The following is a 23,336-nucleotide window of genomic DNA, read 5'->3' as shown; positions in this document are numbered from 1 at the left end:
CAACTTTTGACCAAGGAAACAAAACAGATAACTGTTCTAAAGTGTAATTGACTGAACTGAACCAGACTGATTGGTGGAAACGAGGCTGACACTGCTTTTATGATCACTTACTGAAAAAATTAAGTGTGATACAAAAAGGATTATTTGAAAGATTTATTTGCAGTAATTCTGTTAAATAATTAAGAGACCAGATTGAGACAACTTGAAAAGCAGAAGTTGTTTTCAACTCTCTAAATCTAACAGAGCTTTGGGCCACTTTTGGTAATGACAACAGCAATCCAATAAAAACATTGAGAGACCTATGATTCATTTTAGTTTCATTTAGATTACACCCCAATTTATGTCAGTACCAAGACTCTTTGTTCATCGCTACACTGGAAAGCAAGATTTAAGGAAAACCAGTGATGGAAATGTTGTAACAGCTTTGATGCAAAGATGGTCAGTTTGTAAAGCCAGACATATTGTCAAATAGACATAAAAAGAGGAAGTGAGGGATGAATTTAAAAATGTCTAGGACTGCAGCGTCATTGTGAATCAGAAGAAGAATCTTTAACGTCTGTGCTTTCCGTTGCCTCGCTGACTTCGCTCAGCTCTTTGCTCTCTCCTCCGCTGTCTCTCTCGTTCTCTCTCTCCTGGTCACCAGACCCTGATGGGCTCTGGCCAGACGGAGCCTCCTGGCCCGATACACGCACTCCAGGCTTTCTCAGCTTCGGGGCATATAGACAGAAACACAACACATTCATAGTCAGTATCTGCTCATCTGAGGTCAGTGGTGTAACACGTCCCCTGAGGACACAACGAACTCTTGAAAATGATGTCAGTGTAGCGTCAATATGTATTGTCATACTGGATAAACAGAGAATTTAGTCACCTCATCGGCCATGTGGGCCAGGTCTCGTTTCATGGCGTAGGCATCCTCCCCATCTGCATAGTATTTAGGCTCTACTTCACTAATCCTGTGAAGGAAAAACAACAAATCACATCACTTAAAGTCAGAATAAATAGGTCAAATCAGGGCTGTCGCTGTCATTGAGGACACTGAGGTCATGTCCTTAGTTTTTGGGAGGTTAAGCAACATGGGAGGATTTTACAGTTACTGGTTGAGAATTTCATACTGCAGTTTCAGAAATTAGCAGTGTCAAGTGGGAGTAAATGAATAGTGTAGGTCGCAGTTTGTCCATAAACAATGCAACATAACACTATGTGCTGCAGTAGTGTATAACAGGACTTAGGTATGTTATATATAGTTCTGTATTGTCCTTACATAATTGTAATGTGAAACCACAACCCACCAGATTACATGTGCACAGTGTAACAAAAGTGCGTACCTTGGTTTCCTGTATGAAAAGGCCCTCAGTGTTTTTAAGACATAATATATTCAAATAAGCTCACAGTCAACAAGTTAAAGAGGCGGAGGCTTGAATGTGTCAACCTTTCCTAACTGTACTGTTTTAAAGTGATGGCAAACATATTAAAATAACTTCTATTTCTATTCTTGTATAAAATATAGAAATGCAAGCACTTTCAATGACCCAGGCCTATTTATGTCTATTTTCAAAAACTGTCAAAGCCTTTATTCTTTCCCTCAAATTCACAAACTTTCAACTATTTCAAGGACCTGTGGGAACCCTGCCAAACGGTACTGGATTTTTGAGGCCAATACAACATCAAACACTGGCCACGAATGAACACTGTTTCTTAATGGCCTTGATGATATGAATGGGGTTTGTGTGTGTGTGTGTGTGTGTGTGTCTTTGCACAGTGTGTACTGCAGAGTTGCAAAATGAACATGCAGTCAGAAAAAAAAATAATTATGCAACACTTTGCAAAACACCATGCTTTTGTAAGTGTGATTAAATTATAACTGATAACATATTATAATGTATTTGCAATAAACCCCTATTGACCTGAACTGCACTACACTGTAATAATACCACAGAAGTACATGTATAACAATTAAAACACCAAATAATGTTGGCAAAGAACAGACTTACTGGAATTTGAGTGTGTTTGAGTACAGGTGCAGAGCTGCTCGGTTGCTGCAGGGGGGAGAAAAGATTGGTAAGTCCCTGAGAACAGAAGCACTGACACACACATAGTCTGAGCTCATTTAGAAAAGGGGCACCATACAATAACTTAAAAGAGACACCAAGTCCACAGCAAGCCAACAGTGCAAAGTACCTTTTACGAACATGAAGCGAGACATATTTAGCATTGAAGTTTTCTATCATGGCCCGACTGGCCTGGTCCATCAGCTTCTGTGCCAGGCCAAGGCGTCTGTGGGAGCGCTTCACAGCCTGCAAGACACAGATGAGGGTTTTTATTATGCCTCAGAGAAGCCAGCATATCTTAGTACAATAAAACATGTAACATGCTGAATATATAATTGACGAGGGTGTGTCTCGGTCTGACTCACCAGAGATGTGATGTGTCCATGGGGTACATCATCAGGGTCCTCCTCCCTATTTAAAGTTAACAAAAGTGTTTTGAAACACTTTATACACCTTCTTTGTGCAAATGATGTCGGATAAAAAAATCACAGTCACATATACTCACATCTTTGCTAACACATATCCCACAATTTTGCCATTTTCGTCCTCTGCAATGTATGACAGCTGAAACGATTCAAACAGAAAATTAGTGTCAAACACACAAATGTGCAACACTGTAAGGATTTAAATGACAGGAGCAGTATTGTTAGCAGAGATAAGGGTCCACTGCACAGTGAATGAATCACCTGAGGCCAGGACAATCCGTGATAGAAATAGTATTTCATCTGGTAGTTTTCTGGAAGACACAGCAGGTTACAGTGCTGCATATTCATAAGGTCCTCCGGCTGAAAGACAGAAAGAAACTGGTTAGTAAATATCATGTGCATGACACAACTCAAACCCTTTAATCGGCAAACTCTGGACGGCTAACTAGCAGGCTGTGGTAGCTATGCTAACTTAGCTAGCAGTAAGTAGAAACAGCATGGCTGTTGAGGGGATTCAGCAACTTACCCGTGCGTTTCGTATGTTCATTTTGTTAGCTTGTTATGTGGACTACGGAGACAAAAGTAAAATATACAACACGGATCAATCAATTCATAATAATAACGCTTAGGTTACAGGGTTTTAAAGAGCTTCTCTCGCTAGCTTGCTAAACCGAGTAGCTAGCAAGGAAGAGAGGGGAGGAAGGAGCGTGCCACAATAACGTTAGGCACTTCCGGTCACAGTGTGCCCTGGGACTTCACAGTAAAAGTCGTAACATATATGTGAGGCATGAAAGCATGCCACCTATCACTTTTATTATGAAGAATGCCTTCACGTCGATAAAAACACGGATGTTATGTTGTTGGATATGGTACATAGTCGCCAACTTTATACACCTGCAGGAATTTCCGGCTGTTCAAGCAAGACAGGCAAAATGGGTTACTGCTGTGGGGCCCCGGATCCCTAGGGCCCCCACAAAACCCCGGATTCACTGTGTGCCAATTAGTTGTTACAACGTTACAAAGAACAACACCAAATCAATTAAATGAGTCGTGTCTAATTACCTGTCTTGTGGTCCTGCCAAGTTTTTTATTTGTAGCCTATATTGCAACAAATGACAAATTTGTTGTGCAAAATCACAAACAAGACTTTTGGTTGTTTTTTAGTTTAGCTGTGCTTGTGTGATCTATACTCTTTAATATAGTTAAATAAACACATTTTTCCAACTAATCTGCATGGGGCTAAGCAGTATTATTCCAGCAAAATACTAGGCTACTGGTCTCTTTGCCTGTAATGAAACTGCCATCTGAATCTGCTTTGATGGGAACTTTAGGGGGTCAGCCTACACACAATGCACAGATGATGGGAGTTGGAGTCAGTAGAGGCCAAAAAGCAAACTTTTGCTCTGGAGCCCCCTTTCAAGTCAACATAACTCTAAACTGATTTAACAGGTATTTCTTATGATTACATTTTTATGTAGCCTTGATTCAGTGTACCACACATCTCCACTGGGTTCTAAACTGCATTTTCCAACTCTGCACCGTGGACATGGAACAACCTTCAAGCAGATCCAAATTAGACACACATATATCCATTGATCAATTTTAAGCCATCATAAAGACTGTAGTGATAGAGATGTGCTTGTTTTTCTTAAGAGGCCACATGTTTGAATAGTTGTTGTTGTTTTATTGTGATTTTCTGTATTATATGTATTTGTTGCATTTTAATTAGTTTTGAGTGGCTGCTATCTTGGCCAGGTCTCCCTTATAAAAGAAATTTTTAATCTCAATATAACTTTCTGGTTAAGTAAAAGCAAAGAAGAAGAAAAATGTGTTTTGGATAAGTCCATGTTAAGTCTAGTCAAAGTCTTTGAGGGGAGACTCGTGACATATCATAGATTTTCATATTTAAAGGCATTCAGGTCTCTGAGTGCTTACCATTGAAATAATCATAAATCATTCTTCTTTTTCTTTTAAAGTAGCCTATTTAAAGCTTGATAGTGTTCTCGGAGACCAGGCTTTTTCAGACCCTAATAATTGAATATGCATGACCATGCAAGGTTTGTTAAAGTCAGTGAGGGCCTAAATTGTGTTTTTGCCCAGGGGACCCCCTAAAGTGAGTTAATCTTGCCCTGGTTGACACCAGGGTTGTAAGACAGTACAAGCAGTGCAGTAGCCCATGGGATGGAGGGGGCCCATAAAGCCGGCCATCCAACAGCATGGTGACAGAGGACAGGCTCTCGAAACTCATTGACATTACCACCTCAGAAATACAACAGTGTTCAAAGAAAAACTCATGTTAGATTTAAACAGTGGGGCCAGCTACATGCGCCATCATAAGGCAAACCAGTCTCCATCATTTTTTTTTTAGCAATCTATTCCACAATAAAAGTATATGCTTATTCTACATACACTATAAAACCACAAACTAAAATAACTAAAAACTAAAATAAGTAAATTGAATACTTTTTACATTTTATGTGGTATTGTTGTCATATACAGATTTGTGCTTATGATTGCTTAATAAGTATATGCATGTTGATGCTGTGCAATGTCAAGCTGTAGCTAGTTTAGATGCAAAATCTTGCACTAGGGCCCATCATAATAACATGCACATGGGGCCTGTAACTATCATACACCACTGATTAACACCGTAAACTACAAGCACAATATCCTGTCCTCTGAGTACTGAAGGGTGTTTTTGATCCTTTATAAATAATTTTCAGACCATCATCAACAGTGAATCTCATTCCTTTTAAATTTTGTATATAATCCCTAAACTCTATTTAACCCCTTTTTTCTTATAGACTTCACAGTGTTTTGGATTTGGATATTATAATTTATAGATCATCCCACTGGCTGGTATCATAGCCTGCTGTATATTTTATAATTTACTGTGACAAGATCAGATCCTTCTTTCAATCATTAATTTATTTGTGCTGCTGTATAAAATAACCAAATCCCATAGCAGCAGCCTAACTGGTCAGTATATGCTCGCACTTCAGGTAAAGTAGCTGCTGACATCCAATGAGCAGTGCAATATGCAAATGATTCAGGTGTCAACAGGGAGGGACTGTACAGGAAATATTGTGAGAATAACACCGGTGTGCGAGGCGGTGTATTCACCATTTCACGGGTGTGATGTCTTAAAACAGATCTTCGGATTAATTCAGAGGAAGATGAAAGCTTTCACATGTCAGATAAGGACTGGTGGGTTGTAGACTGATGACGAGATAAGACTGTCAACCTGCTGCTGTTTCTCAGAGATGTAAAAGTTATGGTTGTGAAATGTAAACATAAAAGTTTTCGGAGAAACGGAAAAAGAGCGACTCTGTGGTTGAAAAAGCGCTTTCCGGATGGAGACGGACCTGAGGCTGGAGTCAAGTTTATGGGTCGGGAATAAAAGATACCGGGCTGTTCTGACAGGCTGGCACTTCAACTGGACCGAGGTGGATAAGAAGAACCGGGACAAGAAAACAAGTAGGTGGCTCCTTACTCTCCCAGACATCATCCATCTATAATGTCTATAGACTATAGCATCACATAATGTATTATAATGATAATAATGTTTACATACGGCACCATAATAAGCTATTACTGCACGCGCACACAGGGGAATACTCTTACAGTCACGTTGTTGCCATGTAACAAGCGCAAAGCCACAACCTGTTTCCTGCTTTCACTGAACAGGCACATTATCATGATGAGAAACAAACAAGGCAGTATTATTTCTATAGAGGTAACCAAGGAAACACCATGAACAAAACAATATTTGATACACCATACATGTAGACCAACTAAATTTTGGACCATTAGCCTACAGGGAGGGTTTAATTAATAAGCCCATGGCTGCTTTCAGAAAACACGTAGAACAAGTTCAGCAGCACAAACATGACACACAACCTCCTCAGACAGCTCATTGAAAACACGAACTATAAGAAACTCACATACCTCCTGGCATTTTTCCTCAACTGCACAATGCCTCTGCCTTTATGTGGCTGTCACTCATGTACACAGAGAGTGTGTACTGTGGGATCTGCTGTCACTACAGAGAAAAATCTGATAAAAGTTTTACAGAAATGTACGTGTCTTTTGTGGGACAACACACTTCTGGTGCTCAAACAAACACACAAACAAACAAAACCATAATGACGATATATTTTAGCACACCATACAGTGTGCTCTCTTTGACGTGTTCAAAAAGCCCTAAAAATATTGACCCAAAGAAGACGCAGTAATGTTTTACATGCTTCACACAAGCTGTATCATCCAAATCTCTCTGACACAGTGAGGCTCCAAAACTGTTGTTGAACACCACCTACATCAAGAATTCCAATATATTATCCCCATGGCCTTGGTTTAATCAATATTTGTTATCTCTCAAAGCCAGAAACCAGATAAGTCTCAAACTCAAGTATAAAGTCAGACACAGTCAATGGCTGGGTCCGAAATTCTGTGCTAACATACTGTTTAGTAGGGTAAAACAGTATGTGAGAGGTTTTAGTTTGTCCGTAACCTTAGAATAAAAACATACAGTATGTGAATTATATACTATTTCTGGCAAAATATTATATTATAGTAACACTAGACACTACGCCGCCATAAATATCGTCGTCAATGGCGTCAACGTTCCTAACAGACATTGACCAAGACAGCTCTGTAACATCAATAATGCTCCAGTCAAGTGTCCGTATGAAAGAAGTGTAAGATTTCACTTTGCTAGGCGTAATATAGTTATAAAAGTAGAACTTAGGTTGGCATGGGTTACGATGGTTACACATCTCCAGCCAGATCTGAGGAGGTGACGTGATAATTACAGCTCAGTGCGTCTGAAAAGATACATACCATCTTTACTTACACAAAAGTATGTCGAACGATAGAACACATATGGGGTATGTAGCCTAGTGCATAGTGTGCAGTTTTGAATGCAGCAAATAAATGGGAGCCTGAATTTGTGGACCTACAGAATCTTTGTTATCTTTTTCATCCCCTAATAAGCTTTATTCTATTGTAGTGTTCTCAGTTCTGAAACACAAAAGTCATCCATATACTCAGGACATTCCCCTGGGTGCTCTCGCTGTCATCTATAACATCTTTCCCAATTTGCTGTCTATGGAGCAGCTCCAGATTTTATACCCTATGACATCACAGATTTGAGTTTTAGCACTCTTTTGGTTGGTTTGGGGAGAGAGTCGCTCATGTTAACTAATATTTTTGTACTGTCTTGAACCATAGTAATAACATGTATGAATTTTGAAAATAGGCATACTTCCCCTTTAAGGCAGACATTAAGTTATTTTTTATAGGCTAGGTGTGAGTAATAATCTGGATAGGTGGCCCCACTCTTATTAGGTGTGCCAGTGAGTCACCATGCATAATATCAGGACACTGAACCTGAAGCTGCCAAATATAATGCAGCCATCATCAACATTATTAGTAACACTTGTGTTTTTCCTACAAGAGATTCCCAGCATTGGAACAACTAATTGTGATGCAGCCATTATTCATTTTACACCTGTGCTTTGACACCTGCTTTGAAAAGTAAACATGTGTGAGGGAGGTCTGCAGTCTTTTCCAGTGATTTAAATATACTATTCATGGTATGCAAAAAAGCACTGATGTTTTAGTGCTCTGTGTGTGTGTCTGTATGATTCAAGTTTCAGTACCTGTGGCGGAGTTGGTTGGAGTGGAGGATGGCCGAGTGGAGATCCTTCCCCAGAAGTCAGTCGAGGACACAGACAAAGACTTTACAGGTGGGTTCTCTTGGGAGACTCTCAGGCATCACAAACCCACGGCCACAGTCAGTGCTGTAGTAAATAATAACACAGCCTGAAGCATGACATGTCGTCTGTAAGAACATGGGTAACTTGCATACAGGTGCACGGTGCTCAAGCTTTACAGTTTAGTCAAATATGTGCCTGTAATTCCTTACATTTTAGCAGGTGATGTTGTCGTTTTACACCATGGTTTTGTTTTTTTTATCTGTCATTTACTCCCAGTTTTCTACGTGAAGCGCAGCAGCAGCGGGAGCTCTTATGGGTTACTATGGAGACTGGGCCGGACCCAGTTCAGCTGCCTCAGTCGGGTGCTCAGAGACCAGTGGACGAAACACTTGAGAACTGCCGTCAAGACTCACAGTAAGGATGGATGATTAGAAATTCATTTTTAAATCCTTCAGAGTTTGCTGGCTCTCAACAACCTTTGACATTCCAAATATGTCTTTCAGGTCCGTTGCGTCCAAACAGGCTATTGGTGTTTATCAACCCATTTGGAGGGAAGAAGAAAGGAAGGAAGATCTACCATTCTCTGGTTGCCCCTCTTTTTGAGCTGGCTGGTATCAGCTCTCATGTAATAGGTAAAAAACAACTAAACTGTGTCTCATAGATGGCCTTAGAGACCTACTTCTTTAAGAAATAATCAATGAAAGTGACTGGCAGTCTATATGTAATCACACCATTTATTGTTTAGTGACGGAGCAGGCAAACCAGGCCAGAGACCACCTCCTGAAGAAAGACCTGACGGGCTTTGATGGGTAAGAGCCACCAGCACCACAAAGTAAACACTGTGGTATGAGAGAATTCAGGGAGGTGCTTTCACAACAGAAACTCTTGTGTTTGTTTATAACAGTGTGGTGTGTGTGGGTGGGGATGGCATGTTCAGCGAAATACTTCACGGTTTGATTGGGCGGACACAACAAGAAGCAGGCCTTTGTGAGAATGATCCCACTGTCACCCTACAGCCCTGTCCGCTTCACATTGGCATCATCCCTGCAGGTAATGACACTGCTGTTAAAGGGATAGTCAAGATTTTTTGAAGTGGTGTTGTATGAGGTACTTATCCATAGTTAGTGTGTAACCTACAGAAGTGGGCCCCCAGTTTGGAGAGGCAGGTAGGGGTGCCACCACTGAAGCTAAGTAATGCACTGTGATGAATGGAGGCAGCAGCAAAACATATTTTAGCCATTTAAAAAAGGCCCATCTACAAAAATCAGTATTGGTTTAAGTGCACACCATATTCAGAAAACTTGACCGCTTTACCTTGCCGTCACACAGCCCTTTGCGACTGGTAACTGAAGCTCTTATATTGCTCTCTTCTCAGCCACCAGACTCCATTGACCAAAGCAGTAATTTTACTTTGCTGAACATAAGAGTTGCTGGTCGACTGCTGACGACTGTTTCTTTATTTGTGTTATCTTATGATATGATATGATTCGGTGACTCAGAATCAACCCTTTTAAATACCAAAGTCACATAATAACACAAACAGACTAATCAAATGAGGCAGCAGTAGACCAGCAACTCCTGTTTCCTGCAAAATAAAATTACTGTTTTTGTCAAGTTTCACTGTTAGTTCACCTTCTCATCGGAGAGGCCTGTCTGACAGCAAGCTAAAGCGGTGAAAATATTCTAAATATATCGTATATTTAAACCATTTACTTTTAGGAAGGCCTTTTTTGGGTAGCTAAAATAAGTTTTTACTTCCGGCCCTGTCCACAGCAGTACATTGCTTAGTCTTCGTGACGATAGGCTCCTTCTGCCTGCTTCTCCAAACTGGGGGCGTACTGACCACCATCTACTGTAGGTAACACACTGACTATGGATAAGTACCTCAAACAACCCCACTTCAAAAAGTCTGTACTATCCCTTAAAATATGAATTAATGATGGAGTTAGAGCAGTGACACACTCATCCTGCTCTGTTATATCTGCTGTAGGTTCTACAGACTGTGTGTGTTATGCCACAGTGGGAGTGATCGACCCTGTCACTTCGGCTTTGCACATCATCATTGGTGAGGAAGGATTTTCTTTAAAATAACTCACTAAATCAAAGCGTTATTCTTAAAATACCTAAAAAAATTTGTTCACTCTGAGCTCCATGATAAAGCCCTCATGCCCTTTCTTATTCCTGTAACACCTTGCAGGAGACTCTCAGCCTTTGGATGTGTGTTCAGTCCATCAATCTTCTGCCCTGGTGCGCTACTCAGTGTCTCTGTTGGGCTATGGCTTCTACGGTGACGTGCTGGCTGAGAGTGAGAAACACCGCTGGATGGGACCTCTCCGATATGACTACTCAGGTGTGGACTGATGATTCATTTAGAGAACACAAATGACTGCATGGGAAATTACACAAGATGCTTTTAGATTCTCTGCATCTGTTTTTAGGTGAAAGTTAAAAATTAATTCTGAAACCGTCACAGATAGCGGTACAGCTAAGATGAAAGGACTTCATGTGACGCACATGCACATTATGTGCCACAAAACCATATTCCCTGCTTACATTCTCTTTAAAAGTGTTGTCTATTCATGCAGTGTTGTGCATTTTCAGCTAACCTAATTGCTCTCCTTTGTCTAGGCACAATGGTGTACCTGAGCAACAGGAGCTATGCAGGCATAGTTCAGTATCTACCAGCAGACCCGCTGCTCTCCAGCCCGAGAGATAGGACACGCTGCCTCTCAGGGTAAAACACAAAACTACTGACACAAAGACGGGTGTATACACGGTGCAATTAATGACAAACACAAAAGAGACTCTCAAATTACAGTGTGCATAAGAAAATTACAGTGTGCACACCAGATTAAACATTTGTGATGTGGAGGAGTTTTAACACTTAAAACTAAAAACAGCAAACAGCAACTATCTGGGAGCGTGGGAGCATTCTCGTACTTTTCCTGTATCACCGAGGTGACTTTATCTATGAATTAAGGATCCATATTCATCACTTTAGTTTCCAGCGTCATGTGACCTCAAACATATTTTGTATATAGCACCTCTCCATGAGTCCCATTTGTTTATCTCTTATAAGTGACTCATCTTGGATATCAAAAGTAGTGACCATGAAAATGCGGGTGCAAGGTGGCAGTGTTGGAAGACGCCCAAAATAACATAAACCTCCATAAATGAAAGCCTGTTACATTTTCTAGTGACTAAATGTACTCAAAGCCTTTCTGTAAGACCTCATTCTTATCTAAGCTGTCTAAGGATGAGAGCTATTTTGACCTCGCTGACCTTAAACTCTTTAACGAGAAAGTGAAAAAGTGTCCCTGCGAGCAGAGTCATTATTATTAACGCACCAGTCAGGTAGTTCAAATTCACTGCTAGAGACACTGTAACTGCTACCACCTGCAGCGGGGACTCGGGTGTTGGGTGCACCTCAAGGAGGGTAGGATCCACAGCAAGAGGAACTTGATCTAGATGAAAGGTGAGCCTCTGTCTCCCATTAGCATGTACAATGCCTCTGCCTTTGTCTGAGGCAGCTGCCTCTGGCTGGTGTCAAGGTCGAGGAGCTTGTTATTTCACAGACTTACAAGCAGAGTGAAAATTCTTTGTTTTGTGTGTGTGTGTGTGTGTGTGTGTGTGTGTCCTTAGGTGCAATGTGTGCTCCAGAAGCACAGAAAGACTTTTCCCCCACTCTTCAGATTCAGGCTCACTGTACAGCTCCCACTTCAGCCACCTCAGCAGTGACTCAGAAGGTAATAACATACACATATAAAAGTCCTGTTTTTGCATGTTTTAGCCCATTTAGCAGAAATTATGCATACTTTAAAGCAGCTTTTTGTCTTGTGACCATAGACTGTATAAAAAAATTGGACATAGTCAATGTGACGTCACCCATTTGTTTGTAGACTCCCATTTTGAACCCTTCTGCATGTTGGCCATCGCCATCTTAGTTGTTGGGGGGCCAGAAGAGACCATATTTGGACGAGAGGATGGAGCTGTGGGGTGTCATAAACTGTGGTGACACCTCGCAGATGGCCCCATCCTTAATTATGCATAATTTTAAGCCTTAATAAAATGTGAACGGGTGAGTTGTATAAAAGTTCGGCCCCCAGACAGTTGTCATAAAGGGGGAAACCAGCTATAGAGACCAAAACTGTTTTTGTATCAGGCTGTAAACTTGTTTATTTCTGCTGCAAGGTTGGGTATTTCAACATGGGTGTCTGACTCATTTTTGGAGCCAGCATTAAGTAACCATTAGAGAAACTGCCGTTATTTTGCACGTGCTCATTGTCTTTATTTTCCTGCCCTTGAGGCTGCTGCGTAATTGTTAAGCTTTAAAACAAAGCTTAAACTTTCATTAGTCATTCAACATGTTCTCGTTGACTTCCCCTCGGCACTGGCCTTTGGGAGAATCTCTGCTGCCCTCATAAATGTTGTTCCACTGAGTGGTTCTGAAAAACTGAAGTGAACTTGTCACTCCAGAGGTATCACCCACAATGCATTGCAGTTAAGCATTTGATGCATGAAAAAAAACATGGTTAGGTGGCAGTAAACTCTGGTTGCTTGTCACCATGGTAGGAGAAGATAAATTATTTGGAAAAATAATAAATAAAATAAATAAATTTAGTATCTGTCATGCTTTTTGGTTTCACTTTTTAAAATACATTTTATAGGTCTCTGTACATTTGTAGAGGTTCTTGAGTTAGCAGATAGTTTCTTAAGACAACTGAACTTAATACAGTTCAGTTTGATTTCTTTATTCTCAGCTAGGGTTGCAAGGATATGAGATATTCAGGGTACGATAACTGTCTCAGAAAATATTGCGGTTCACAGAATCACTGTATTACAACATTTTTATTATCAGTCACATTTTTTACTATTTTTTGGCTGAACAACGGGTTTATTGCTATAATTAAAACCTTGAATCATTTTTTTATGGATGTATGTGTAAAAAGTCTCCCTTTTAAAAATAACCAAAATGAGGGTGAGAATCTACCATCCAGATGCATTTTTTAAAATATTGTAGATAAGCAAATGTTCACGGTATGATAACTGTCAATTGTCATATCGTTGTATACCTTAAGACAGGTATACTGCTGTGACCCTATCCCCAACATAATCTCTGTCACAATAATAGTTATGATACTGATGCAGCTTATAACCAAGTGCCTGCCAGTGTATTACAGTTATCCCCAGAAGACGCCTTCACCTCGCTGAGATGATTAAGCCTGCAGGTATTTCTGATAGTCTGTAAAAAGCAGCGTAGCACTAATCTTACTGTTGGTGGTTGATCATAATAGCTTGGGCCAAAAGTGTGCAAGGGCTGGTGTGTTCATTTAAATCCCCCACTCCTCCCCCTGCTTGCAAAGTGGCATCTGTGCAACGTATGCTGTGTAAAATGAATGAGGGGAAGTGTAAGTCTAACTGAAACTCCACAGTGTGAATCTTATGTCTAAGATTGTTTTATTTGCAACATATAGAGAGCTGCAGTGGTGATGAAAAAACTTTTGTAACAGAAAACAAACACAGCAAACTCAGCTCAAACCAGTGGTTGCCTATAAAGTAAATCTTAGAAATCAAGGGTAGGAAAAACATTGTGGACAGTGGTGAGCAGTAAAGTGCTTGATGGGCTAAAACATGCAAAAACAGTAGTATGGTCCTTAAAGTTTCATCTGTGATTTTTTTTAACATAGCATGATGTCTCTCTGTCTCTGTCCAGGCGAGTGGGTGAGCGTGGAGGGCAGGTTCAGGTGTGTGTCTCTCACTTGTATGTCCAGCTCATGTCCCAAAAGTCCTCTGGGCCTCTCTCCTTCTGCTCACCTGGCGGATGGAACAGGTGACCTCATCCTGGTGTGGGACACTCACCCACTGGGATTCCTCAAGTTCCTCTACAGGCACACAAGCTCACAGGACCAGGTACGGGCACTTCCACATTACAACCAAGCTGGACATGCAAGATTAAACACCACTTAACCTGATCTCTGCCACTTGTCTTAGTTTGACCTGCCGTTTGTGGAGGTTCACCGGGTGAAGGCCGTCCGCTTCTCCCTCCCCCCCAACAAAGAGGAGGACCCATATGAAGAGATCAGGGAGACGAATGGTGTGGTAGATGAAGAGGAGAGAGGCGACATCGAGACTGTAAGCAGGAATGGATCTCAGCAGCACCTGGCAGAGGGAGGCACAGGACGAGACATGACAAAGGAGCAGAAAGCAGCGAACCCCTTCATGTGTGGTCTGTGCTGCAGTAAAGCTCCTGCTGTGTCAGTGTGGAACTGTGATGGAGAGATTCTGCCTTCCACTGAGATCCTCAGCAGGTAAGAGTGTTCAGTCATCCACATGTTGTTTAGTGCAGTGGTTCCCAACTGGCTCAGCCACGGGGTCCAGATTTCTCCTTAGTCATTAGTTCAAGGTCAGAAACAGTTTAATATACTCAATGTCATACTTGAGTTATGCCATGTTGTTGAGCTAGTTTGCTGTCTCTATTAAGTAGCTGTCAGTCACTTGCACTTCTTCTATAAGTTTAATGGTGGTTGGCATACCAGCTTTCAGGTGCATTGCCGCCACCTACTGGACTGAAGTGCAGAGCAGTAGATTGGCAGGAAACAAAACAAAAACCAAACCTAAATTCTCTCTATTAATTCTGTTCTTCTTAAATAATTAAATAGAAGCTTATGTACATTCCTTGATGTCTTTCCAAGTGGATTCCCTAATGTAATACTGTGGTTTTTTCCACGTTAATCCTGTTTAGTCACTCACTCTACAGCAGGAAACAACACTTCAAAATAAAAGCTCTGTGGGGCGTCGGCGGATTAGTGGTAGAGCAGGCGCCCCATGTACAAGGCTGTTGCCGCAGCAGCCCGGGTTCTACTCCAGCCTGTGGCCCTTTGCTGCATGTCCCTCTCTCTCTCTCTCTCCCCCTTTCACACTTGTCTGTCCTATCCATTAAAGGCTAAAAATGCCCCAAAAAATATCTTTAAAAAAAATAAATAAATAAAAGCTCTGTGCCAGAAATTCACTGTACTTAAAAATAACTGTGTTTTTTACAAACTTGAAACAGTTGGGAGTCACTTGCGGTCCATTCAGAATGGACTCACGACCCACTTATGGACTGCAACCCACCAGTTTGGAACCGCTGATATATTGTATTCTCATATGGTACTGTATTATCCTCCTAATATATGTCAGGTTTAAACTTAAAGGGATACTTGGCCGGTTTTAAACAAGCTTGTATTATAACAATATGGGTCGTATGTGTAAATAAACTACAGTGAACTTTCCTCCATCTTGCCAGCGCTCTGATCTCCCTGGTCTATGAATCAGGAACATACTTTAGCTCATTGTTTAACTGTAATTCAAGATCATTTGCTCCCCGCCGACTACCATATTGTTCCTGTGTCAAAATGTCCAAGCTTGCATTACATCACCCACCAGCGGGAGTGTTTGTTGGTTCTGCTGGGTGCAGTGCATTCTGGTAATTGTAGGTTTTCCACCTCTTGAGCAAAAGCAAATCACACAGCCCTTTGTTTCTATTTTCTCTGGTCATGTAGAACCCATTTCAAAAGTATTTGCTTTCATTATGAAAAGAGCATCCTTTCAGCAGTGAAATACTTCTTTAATCTTAACTCAGCTCAGTCATATACCAACAAAACAAAATAGTGCACAGATGGCGAAGGATGACTATTTCTCAGGAGCACAGTTTTTAACTGTCTTCACTTCTCTCAGGATTCATGGCCAGCTGGTGCGTCTGTATGCCAGGGGCATCGAGGACAAAGCAGCCATACACAACTGCAGCGGGGAAGGACTAGTGTGAAAGGGGATGCACCCGAAACAAAAAGTCAGCTAAACTGTGGATGATGACAGAAAAGTGACACAGTTTCTAATTTGTGAATTCACTGAGACAGCGAGTCTGTCATGGCCAAAGAGTTCCTACAATTTCAGGTACTTTTACATGTTTTCTCATTGCAATAATGAGATAACTATTTATTCTTAAATGAGTGTGTGTTTGTCGAATACTGCTGCTTAAAACACTAATAAAAGACTTGCTAATTGATACACCTGTCTTTAGTGCAGGTTTTAATGCTATATTGTGTTTGTATGGATTGTTTGATCTGCATTTTTTTTTTCACTTGAGCTTCCAAAGAATAAAGTCATGTGGACTGTTAAAAAAAACACATCCTAACGCAATAAAAAAGACTGAGCTGACTCCTTTTATTCTTTATTTTTGTCAACATTTGTTCAGCGGTGCAGTGTACCCTCAGAGGAGCAACAGCTTTGCCTCCTTTTTGTTGTGTATAAACAATCATGTATGATTGATATCTTCACTATTTGTATTGTCAACATAGCTTCCCCCACTGACAGATTATATTACTATTGTAAAAGCCATTTTACGGTTAAAAATCATGAACACATGAAAGAACAAATAAAATAGTCCCAAAGAAGAAGTTGTTTAAACACATGTCCGTGCCTGCTGCACCTCCCACGGCCCTCTGAGTACTGCCAGGATCAGCAAATGGTTTGTTATTGGTCGGAGTGTGTATTTATTTAAGTGTGTGTGTATTTGTAGATGGGAGGCCTCCCAGCCAGGACACACACCTGGTAGAGACACACATAGGTGAAAAGAAACAGCATCAGTCTGTTGCAGGCAGTTAAAAAAAATAAAGGTAAATTGAAGTGTTAATGTTAAAAGTAATTCATGCATTGTAGCAGATTGACTTAAAACACATACCTGGATGTCATTTTTACCTGAAGCGGGACATTTGAACTTGCCTTTTTTATTGAGAGTCACCTGTTCTTACAAACCAGACCAACAAGCCCTCTTAGTATAAATATTATGTGGTGTTCAGTATCATGATGGTGTAGTGATGACTGTAAACACAGCCCTGCTGATAGCAGAGAGCAGGTTTTTATTCTTAACATTCAAATGAACCCATGTGTAAACACTGACCCATATTCAGTCCATAACACACAGGTCTGTCTTAAGGCTAGAGGTGTTAGGTGTGGGCAATTCCAGTTAAAAAAAAGTGCAGGCAAAAGAGTGCATGATGATTTATTTAAAAAAAATCAAATTTACAGGTGAACACTTAAATCAAGTCTCCACAGTTGTTATTTCCACATTCGATTAGGACTAAAAAGCAGTGATATTTCTTTCACATGCAGACAAAATCAAGCAACATACAGCAGTGACAGATTTTAGTAAACTTTATTGTTTGTAAACTTGCCTAAAGTGGCGTGCGAGTTCATGAGTGTATGTGCATGTGTGAGATAGAAGGCATCATGCTGTGTGGGGCTGCACCCACTTGTATGTTCCCTCATAGCGGAATCCCACTCTCTTCACCAGCTCATCCGCCTCGTTTGGACCGCGACTGTGGAGGCAACACAGAAAAGACAGGATGAGGATAAATGATCACTGAAAAGGAAACTGTGCATTGTGTATTTATTTTTGTCTCATAAAAAAGACACATAATTTTACCTTCCATAGGTGTAAGGAATGGGGTGTGTCTTTTCTCCCTCTATTTGGTGCAGGAGGGGGGTGAAGATCCTCCAGGCCTCCCGCAACTCATCGCTGGGACAGAAAGTAGAGCAGTTTAGGCAAAAAAACCCACCACGTTAAAAAAAATGCCACGACAATAAAGTAAGATAGTAAATGTTGCAAACAACCTGCGGACAAAATGCATCTGATTTCCACAGAAGACATCCAGTATCAGCCTCTCATACGCATCTGGGAGCTTCACATCCTAAAGGAAAGATGGCAGATGTTAAAACGCTGTAAATGCCACTGGATAACCTCCACTATATTGCAATTCAAAACAACATCAGTGGCCTTTATTTGGACAAGACATGATGGAGAGGCATGGATGGATTGACCGCTCAGAAGGAAGTGTGAACCTACTCATAGAAGAGAGCCTCATGATCATGACAGCGCAAGATGTAAACATCAATAGCATACTCCTTTAATGTATTTTTTGGTACTTTGAGCACCACGAGCCAAATGTCATCTAGTTTTATTGTATTTGAGAGAAGGAAGACATCTCTACAGCTGATATCTCCAACACTCTGCAACTCACACCAAAACAATCTAGAATAATACACAGCACTACAGGTAAGAGGAAAAATATGTATTTTGGATTTTAGGGTGAACTGTCCCTTTAAGTCATTTATCAAGTGTACCATAAATGCCAAGTATTCACTTGTCATAACTTTTCAAATATTCAATTGTGCTTCAAGTGTAGCACCTTGTATCTGCTCCTGTAGGTGAGGTCCAGCTCAGTCTCCTCAGGGCTGAAGAAAACTCCAGGCCTCTTGGTCATCATCTTCAGGTAAATGGCTTCGTCTGGCTGCACCCGCACCACCAGCTCATTCCTCTGACAGCGTCCACAAAAGATGTCTCCTGGCACGTCAGTGAACTGCAGACGCACTTCTGCCTTTCTCTCATTCAGAGCTTTGCCACAGCGGAGAATGAAAGGAACGCCTGGTGGAAGGTGGTTGACATAATGATTAACATGAAGAGTGGAAAAGAAGTGACGGGGTGAGAATCACAAGCAGATGTTGTCACATGTAGACTAAGACAGGAAACAAAAAAGTTTTGCCTCACCATCCCATCTTTCGTTCTGGACATAAAGCACCGCAGTGGCAAATGTTGGTGTGCAGGAGTCCTTTGGTACGGTGGGGTCGTCAAGGTAGCCCAGCTTAGAGTGACCCTCACCCTCAGGGTCCCCTACGTACTGGCCGAGTACCACATCTGAACCAGCAACAGGAGCTATACACTTCAGCACCTTCACCTACAGCATATGAATGATTACAGGACTGCACTGACATGGATGCTCTGGAATTTTAGACTGGAAATATGCACAGATTATTTAACATCCAGGCGTTGGTGTTACCTTCTCATCCCTCACGTCATCTGGGCTGGTGGAAGCAGGCTTCTCCATGGCAACCAAACAGAGCATCTGGAGGAGATGGTTCTGCATGACATCTCTGCATCAAGACACAAGAAGTGGAATCAGGGCAAGTAATCATATTATATTCAACATTTTAACGTTCATCTTAATGTGCTGTCTCTCACCGAATGATACCAAAGTTATCAAAGTATCCTCCACGGCCCTGAGTGCCAAAAGGCTCCTTGAAGGTGAGGACGACACAGGCCACATTGTTCCTGTTCCATATGGGTCCAAAGATTTGATTTCCAAACCTGGAAGTAAGAGAAGAAATCACTACTAAAGTGAAATTCACAATACCAACAGCACAAGAAGGAAGAGATCATGAGTACTCCTGAAATCTAATCTATGATGCTTAGTTTTACACAGGTGGTTAAGTGTCTGAGAATGTGTGTATGGAGCGTTTTACCTGAGCACCATGAGGTTCTGGACCATCTCTTTGCCCAGGTAGTGGTCTATGCGGTAGATCTGGTCCTCTGAGAACAGGGAGGACAGATGGGCCGACAGCTCCTGTGAGCTCTGAAGGTCACGGCCAAAGGGCTTCTCAACAATCACCCTGCTCCAGCCTCTGTTTCACACACACACAGCCGATTAGGATAATGTGATCAAATAGCAAGTAAACCATCATTTAGTAAGACAGACAGACACTGACTTGCAGCTCATGCAGTGGGCTCTGATATTTGTGCTGACATGCTGGTAGACAGTGGGTGGCAGGGCCAGGTAGAAGAGTCTGTTGGCGTCAGCTCCCCCGGGCAGAGACGACAGATGAGCGTCGAGTTGAGCGAAAGAGCTGTTATCGTCATAGAAGCCGCTCAGGTAGGAGTTCTTACTGAAGAAGGCTGAGAGAGACTCACTCTCTTCATCAGTGACCTGAGGGAAAAGTCAAAGAATGATTCCTGAAAAGACACCCCAAACTATGTGCTCAAAGATTGTGGGTCAAATGCTTGAGTCAAGTTTTCATGCTATGTACACTAAAAGAATGTTGTCTCTCAGAAAGAACTACTTCTGCTCCCAGGGGTGTAGCACAAAATTCTTGGCCCTATGCATATGCAGTCTCTGTGGGCCCCCCACCCTTTCTCTCTTGATCCATGTCCATCCATGTCTCTCTCTCTCTCTCTCTCTTTTTTTTTTTTAACAAAGTCAGTTTGCTTTCTGTCCCTTTCTTTCTTTTCTTTTTTAGATGCCAGATTTCACTCGGTAAGACTCAGTGTCCGTTGATGTTCCAGCAGCATTAACTCATTCGGCTTTAGTTGCATTTAGAGACAAAACCTAGTGCAGGGGTGGACTAAACAATTTTCCACCTTTAACCCTTTAAAACCCTTTAAAACATGGGAAGAAGGCAGTGAGCAACAAGAGAAGACATGACCAAACAATTAGCAAGAAATTGGTAAAAAAAAAAAAAAAAAAAAAAAAGAGAAAATTAAAAACAAGAAAATTAGTAAAAACAAAAAAGAAAGAAAGAAAAAGAAAAGACAGAAAGAAAATTAAAAACAAACAAGGGAATAACCTGAAAAGAATGTTTAAAAATTTAAATAATTCTGTCACATAATTTTAAAGTGTGATAATAATAATTGTTATAATCATAAATATAGTTTTCCCCATTTTTTTCTTTTCCCCTGTTTTTTTTTTTTATTAAAATAATTTTCTTAATCTTTTTTTTTTTTTTTAAACTTTGTGAGACATTTCTTACCAAGTTGCTTTTTTCCCATGGTATTGAAATAAATCACCAATTTGCTCATGGTTTAAAGGTATTAATACTTACAAAAGGTATCTGAAAGCAGCACAAGAAAAGTGATGTCTCTCAAGGTTTCGAAGGGTTAAGAGGCGAGCGGGGCCTCAGAGTGCTTCCAACACTTTTTTAATACAAGGTTTAGTTGTTCAACTGATTTATTCAGCCAATTTTAATTTTGTAATGGAATTTAGCAGTCCCACTTGTCCCCCCTCACTATGTCGCCCCTGTCCATTCTCTCTCACAGGCTTGACTGAACAGGTTCAGGAACTCTTTTACTCAGTCTATCAAACTACTAAATAAGAGTATGTCTTCTAAGTAGGATCAGTGTACCTGGGTCGAGCACTGAATCTAATAGGATGATCAGTTTGCTGCACTGCATCCACTTTTCATACTATATGACATGATTTGTTTGGTTAAATATTGTTTTGTATGTTTGTATTTATGTGTACTTATTGGAAACGTCCTGGGAGACTCAAGACAAATTTCAGATTTTTTTTCTGAGTATGACTTATCAAATCAAATCAAAATTTTGTGTCAGGTAGCCAACAAGGAGCCTCAGGTGTACTACCTTCATATGAGGCAGACATGCTGTCTTGATGTCTTCCACAGTCAGCTTGGAGCGGGCAAAGCCCACAAAGTAGGTGTCATCTGGGAGCAGGCCATCTCTGAATAACCACCTAAAAAGGGATGGCCAAAAAGCAGTGATGCAAAACACTGACCAAGGTCCAAACTCATGAAACAACTTGAAAGAACTGTGTGTGCAATGGGTGTTTACGCAGCAGTTCTTTACTCACCATAAAGTTGGATAGATTTTCTTTTTAGCGAGATCTCCCTATGTAAGAAACACAAATAAAATAAAGATCTCATCATTGACTCCTGTTGATAATCACTGTGACTGAAGAGAATCAAGAGTCCAAAGAGTAGGTAAACTTTAAACACAAGAGGTGATGTATAGTGGGTGGATCTGTTGAGTAACAGGAGAACTTTGAACAAACCCTTTTACAGAACTCTGAAACTCTAGGTAAAATCTATATAGACGAATGGCTTCGATAAGACAAGAGAAAACAAAAAAAGGATAGATAAAAACAACTACATTTTTGAACTTGTGCCAGGCTCAAGGCCAAGAACAGTCTGACAAAAATGTTTGTGCTCCAAAATTATCCCCTTCTTTCACTGCTTGACAAAGAGAAAAGTAGATGCAGCACATTTCAGTCAACATGTGCTCATTCCCCTGGCTTTCATTCCCTGATTACCACACTGTAATATTACCCACTGAACTGTTCTCCTGTTTGGCTTTGTGACAACTCAGTTAGACCCCTGCCACTTTAAGATCTGTCACTTTTTCCACTGTTGGTAGTTTAATGTAGATAGAAACCCAGAAGAGTGAAGTGACCTCGGCAAACAAGAGTTTGTACAAAGACCAAACATTCCTACAGATCTGTGTTAAAGGGAAACCACAAGTGTACGAGTTACAATTTTAGAATAGGAGAAATAGTCATGTCATGTTGTAAGAAGTTTTGTACTCACAGAGGCTCCCAGTACGATGAATATGTGAGTGTTGGACTGACTGGACTGCTCCTCTCCATAGAGCTCCCTCCTGAGCTGTCCAAACACCTCAGAGCGAGTCAAAGGCTCAGAGCTCATCTTCTGGCCCATCTGGTCTCAGTCTGACCCTGCTGTGGTCACTCTCATTTCCCTCTGGCTACATAACACACACACACACAGCATGGTGAAATTTCAATTGTCATCCTTGCCTTGCAGAAAAACACTCAGTGAGTTAATGCTGCCACCTACTGATGCAAAGAAATAATGCCTTTGTGTTGCCACTTCCTCATGCTTTGTGAAGTGACCTCTGCTCTTAAGCCCCTACATTCCAGCAGGTTGGGTGAAAGGAGCGACGTCACGCATGAAATCAAATCTGTACATTCAATCAGATCAGGACTGGCAACCTGGAATAAATGCTTCTTAGTCGCTGAAACCTGCACGTCAGGTCTATTCAGACAAGGCTGAGAACAATTGGCAGGAATGTTTCTTGCTCTGAAACCACTCCTTGGACAAATGTTGCGCAAACATTAGCAGGTGCCTGTGACTGAGAAAGTCTTCTGGCTTTGTTGCAGCAAGAGTCCTTATCAGTACATAACCTCTGGCTTCAAAACTTTCACGGGATTATAAACTAAGGCATGAATCATGGCAGGAAATCTGTGTTCAAATCCATTTGATAAATATCTGTAGCTTCAGTAACCACAGTGAGTTAATCATTCTTTCAGGATATAACCCGGTAAATAAACACCGACTATTAAGCAGCTGAAAAATAAGTAAATCAAAGATGATTCTAATACTAACATCAGATTATTACTGTACACATATGGATGAATTATTAATCAGGACTGATGAAAGCTGGTTACAACTAAGGGTGTCTCAATATACCTGCATTGAGGATAACTGATATTTAGAAAGAAAATATTGATATCTTGTTATTA

General features: G+C 41.0%; 3 protein-coding genes across 6 annotated transcripts; 1 reads left to right on the top strand and 2 right to left on the bottom strand.

Moving 5' to 3' along the window:
* Nucleotides 1-138: 138 nt before the first annotated feature.
* On the bottom strand, nt 139-3,197 carry naa10 (N-alpha-acetyltransferase 10, NatA catalytic subuni). Its single transcript, XM_049580744.1, has 8 exons — nt 3,003-3,197; nt 2,738-2,836; nt 2,557-2,615; nt 2,417-2,462; nt 2,182-2,297; nt 1,995-2,039; nt 872-956; nt 139-707 (listed from the first exon to the last, which is right to left on the bottom strand). Exons 1-8 carry the CDS (start codon nt 3,021-3,023, stop codon nt 525-527), a joined length of 654 nt encoding a protein of 217 aa, XP_049436701.1. The 5' UTR covers nt 3,024-3,197; the 3' UTR covers nt 139-524.
* A 2,383-nt stretch (nt 3,198-5,580) lies between these two features.
* Nucleotides 5,581-16,272, top strand: zgc:158263 (ceramide kinase family protein). The gene is made up of 13 exons (XM_049580467.1): nt 5,581-5,953; nt 8,131-8,226; nt 8,473-8,610; nt 8,700-8,828; nt 8,942-9,005; nt 9,101-9,246; nt 10,187-10,261; nt 10,394-10,546; nt 10,825-10,930; nt 11,839-11,942; nt 13,910-14,106; nt 14,188-14,504; nt 15,913-16,272. Exons 1-13 carry the CDS (start codon nt 5,830-5,832, stop codon nt 15,998-16,000), a joined length of 1,737 nt encoding a protein of 578 aa, XP_049436424.1. The 5' UTR covers nt 5,581-5,829; the 3' UTR covers nt 16,001-16,272.
* Nucleotides 14,216-22,592, bottom strand: LOC125891312 (glucose-6-phosphate 1-dehydrogenase-like). 4 transcript variants are annotated; one of them, XM_049580470.1, is made up of 13 exons: nt 22,384-22,592; nt 21,651-21,688; nt 21,425-21,533; nt 19,777-19,994; nt 19,534-19,692; nt 19,253-19,378; nt 19,071-19,164; nt 18,782-18,968; nt 18,423-18,658; nt 17,848-17,924; nt 17,660-17,752; nt 17,487-17,552; nt 14,216-14,355 (listed from the first exon to the last, which is right to left on the bottom strand). In XM_049580470.1, the coding sequence occupies exons 1-13, from the start codon at nt 22,510-22,512 to the stop codon at nt 14,346-14,348; spliced, it is 1,542 nt and encodes a 513-aa protein (XP_049436427.1). In that variant the 5' UTR covers nt 22,513-22,592; the 3' UTR covers nt 14,216-14,345. The 4 variants fall into 4 exon arrangements, with proteins under 4 accessions (XP_049436427.1, XP_049436425.1, XP_049436428.1 ...); XM_049580468.1 differs by lacking the exon at nt 14,216-14,355 and adding an exon at nt 16,408-16,782; XM_049580471.1 differs by lacking the exon at nt 14,216-14,355 and adding an exon at nt 16,796-16,975.
* Between the last annotated feature and the right edge of the window lie 744 nt (nt 22,593-23,336).

The sequence above is a fragment of the Epinephelus fuscoguttatus genome, linkage group LG7, assembly GCF_011397635.1.
Source record: "Epinephelus fuscoguttatus linkage group LG7, E.fuscoguttatus.final_Chr_v1".
In the NCBI taxonomy this organism is placed as follows: Eukaryota; Metazoa; Chordata; class Actinopteri; order Perciformes; family Serranidae; genus Epinephelus; species Epinephelus fuscoguttatus.
Note: the sequence above shows the minus strand (reverse complement) of the source record. Positions and strands in the feature narration are given on the sequence as shown.

What these genes read in the sequence shown, in the direction of transcription:
- zgc:158263 (XM_049580467.1), top strand. Translation starts at nt 5,830, where the DNA reads ATGGAGACGGACCTGAGGCTGGAGTCAAGTTTATGGGTCGGGAATAAA. An exon ending in GACCTGACGGGCTTTGATGG is followed by an intron (nt 9,006 to 9,100) that starts GTAAGAGCCACC and finishes TGTTTATAACAG; the next exon opens with TGTGGTGTGTGTGGGTGGGG. An exon ending in CATTGGCATCATCCCTGCAG is followed by an intron (nt 9,247 to 10,186) that starts GTAATGACACTG and finishes TATCTGCTGTAG; the next exon opens with GTTCTACAGACTGTGTGTGT.
- LOC125891312 (XM_049580468.1), bottom strand. Translation starts at nt 22,512, where the DNA reads ATGGGCCAGAAGATGAGCTCTGAGCCTTTGACTCGCTCTGAGGTGTTT. An exon ending in GATAACTTTGGTATCATTCG is followed by an intron (nt 19,165 to 19,252) that starts GTGAGAGACAGC and finishes GTCTTGATGCAG; the next exon opens with AGATGTCATGCAGAACCATC. An exon ending in CGCTATGAGGGAACATACAA is followed by an intron (nt 16,783 to 17,486) that starts GTGGGTGCAGCC and finishes TGTCTCTACCAG; the next exon opens with GTGTGTGTCCTGGCTGGGAG.
- naa10 (XM_049580744.1), bottom strand. Translation starts at nt 3,023, where the DNA reads ATGAACATACGAAACGCACGG. An exon ending in ACGGATTGTCCTGGCCTCAG is followed by an intron (nt 2,616 to 2,737) that starts GTGATTCATTCA and finishes GAATCGTTTCAG; the next exon opens with CTGTCATACATTGCAGAGGA. An exon ending in TCGCTTCATGTTCGTAAAAG is followed by an intron (nt 2,040 to 2,181) that starts GTACTTTGCACT and finishes TCCCCCCTGCAG; the next exon opens with CAACCGAGCAGCTCTGCACC.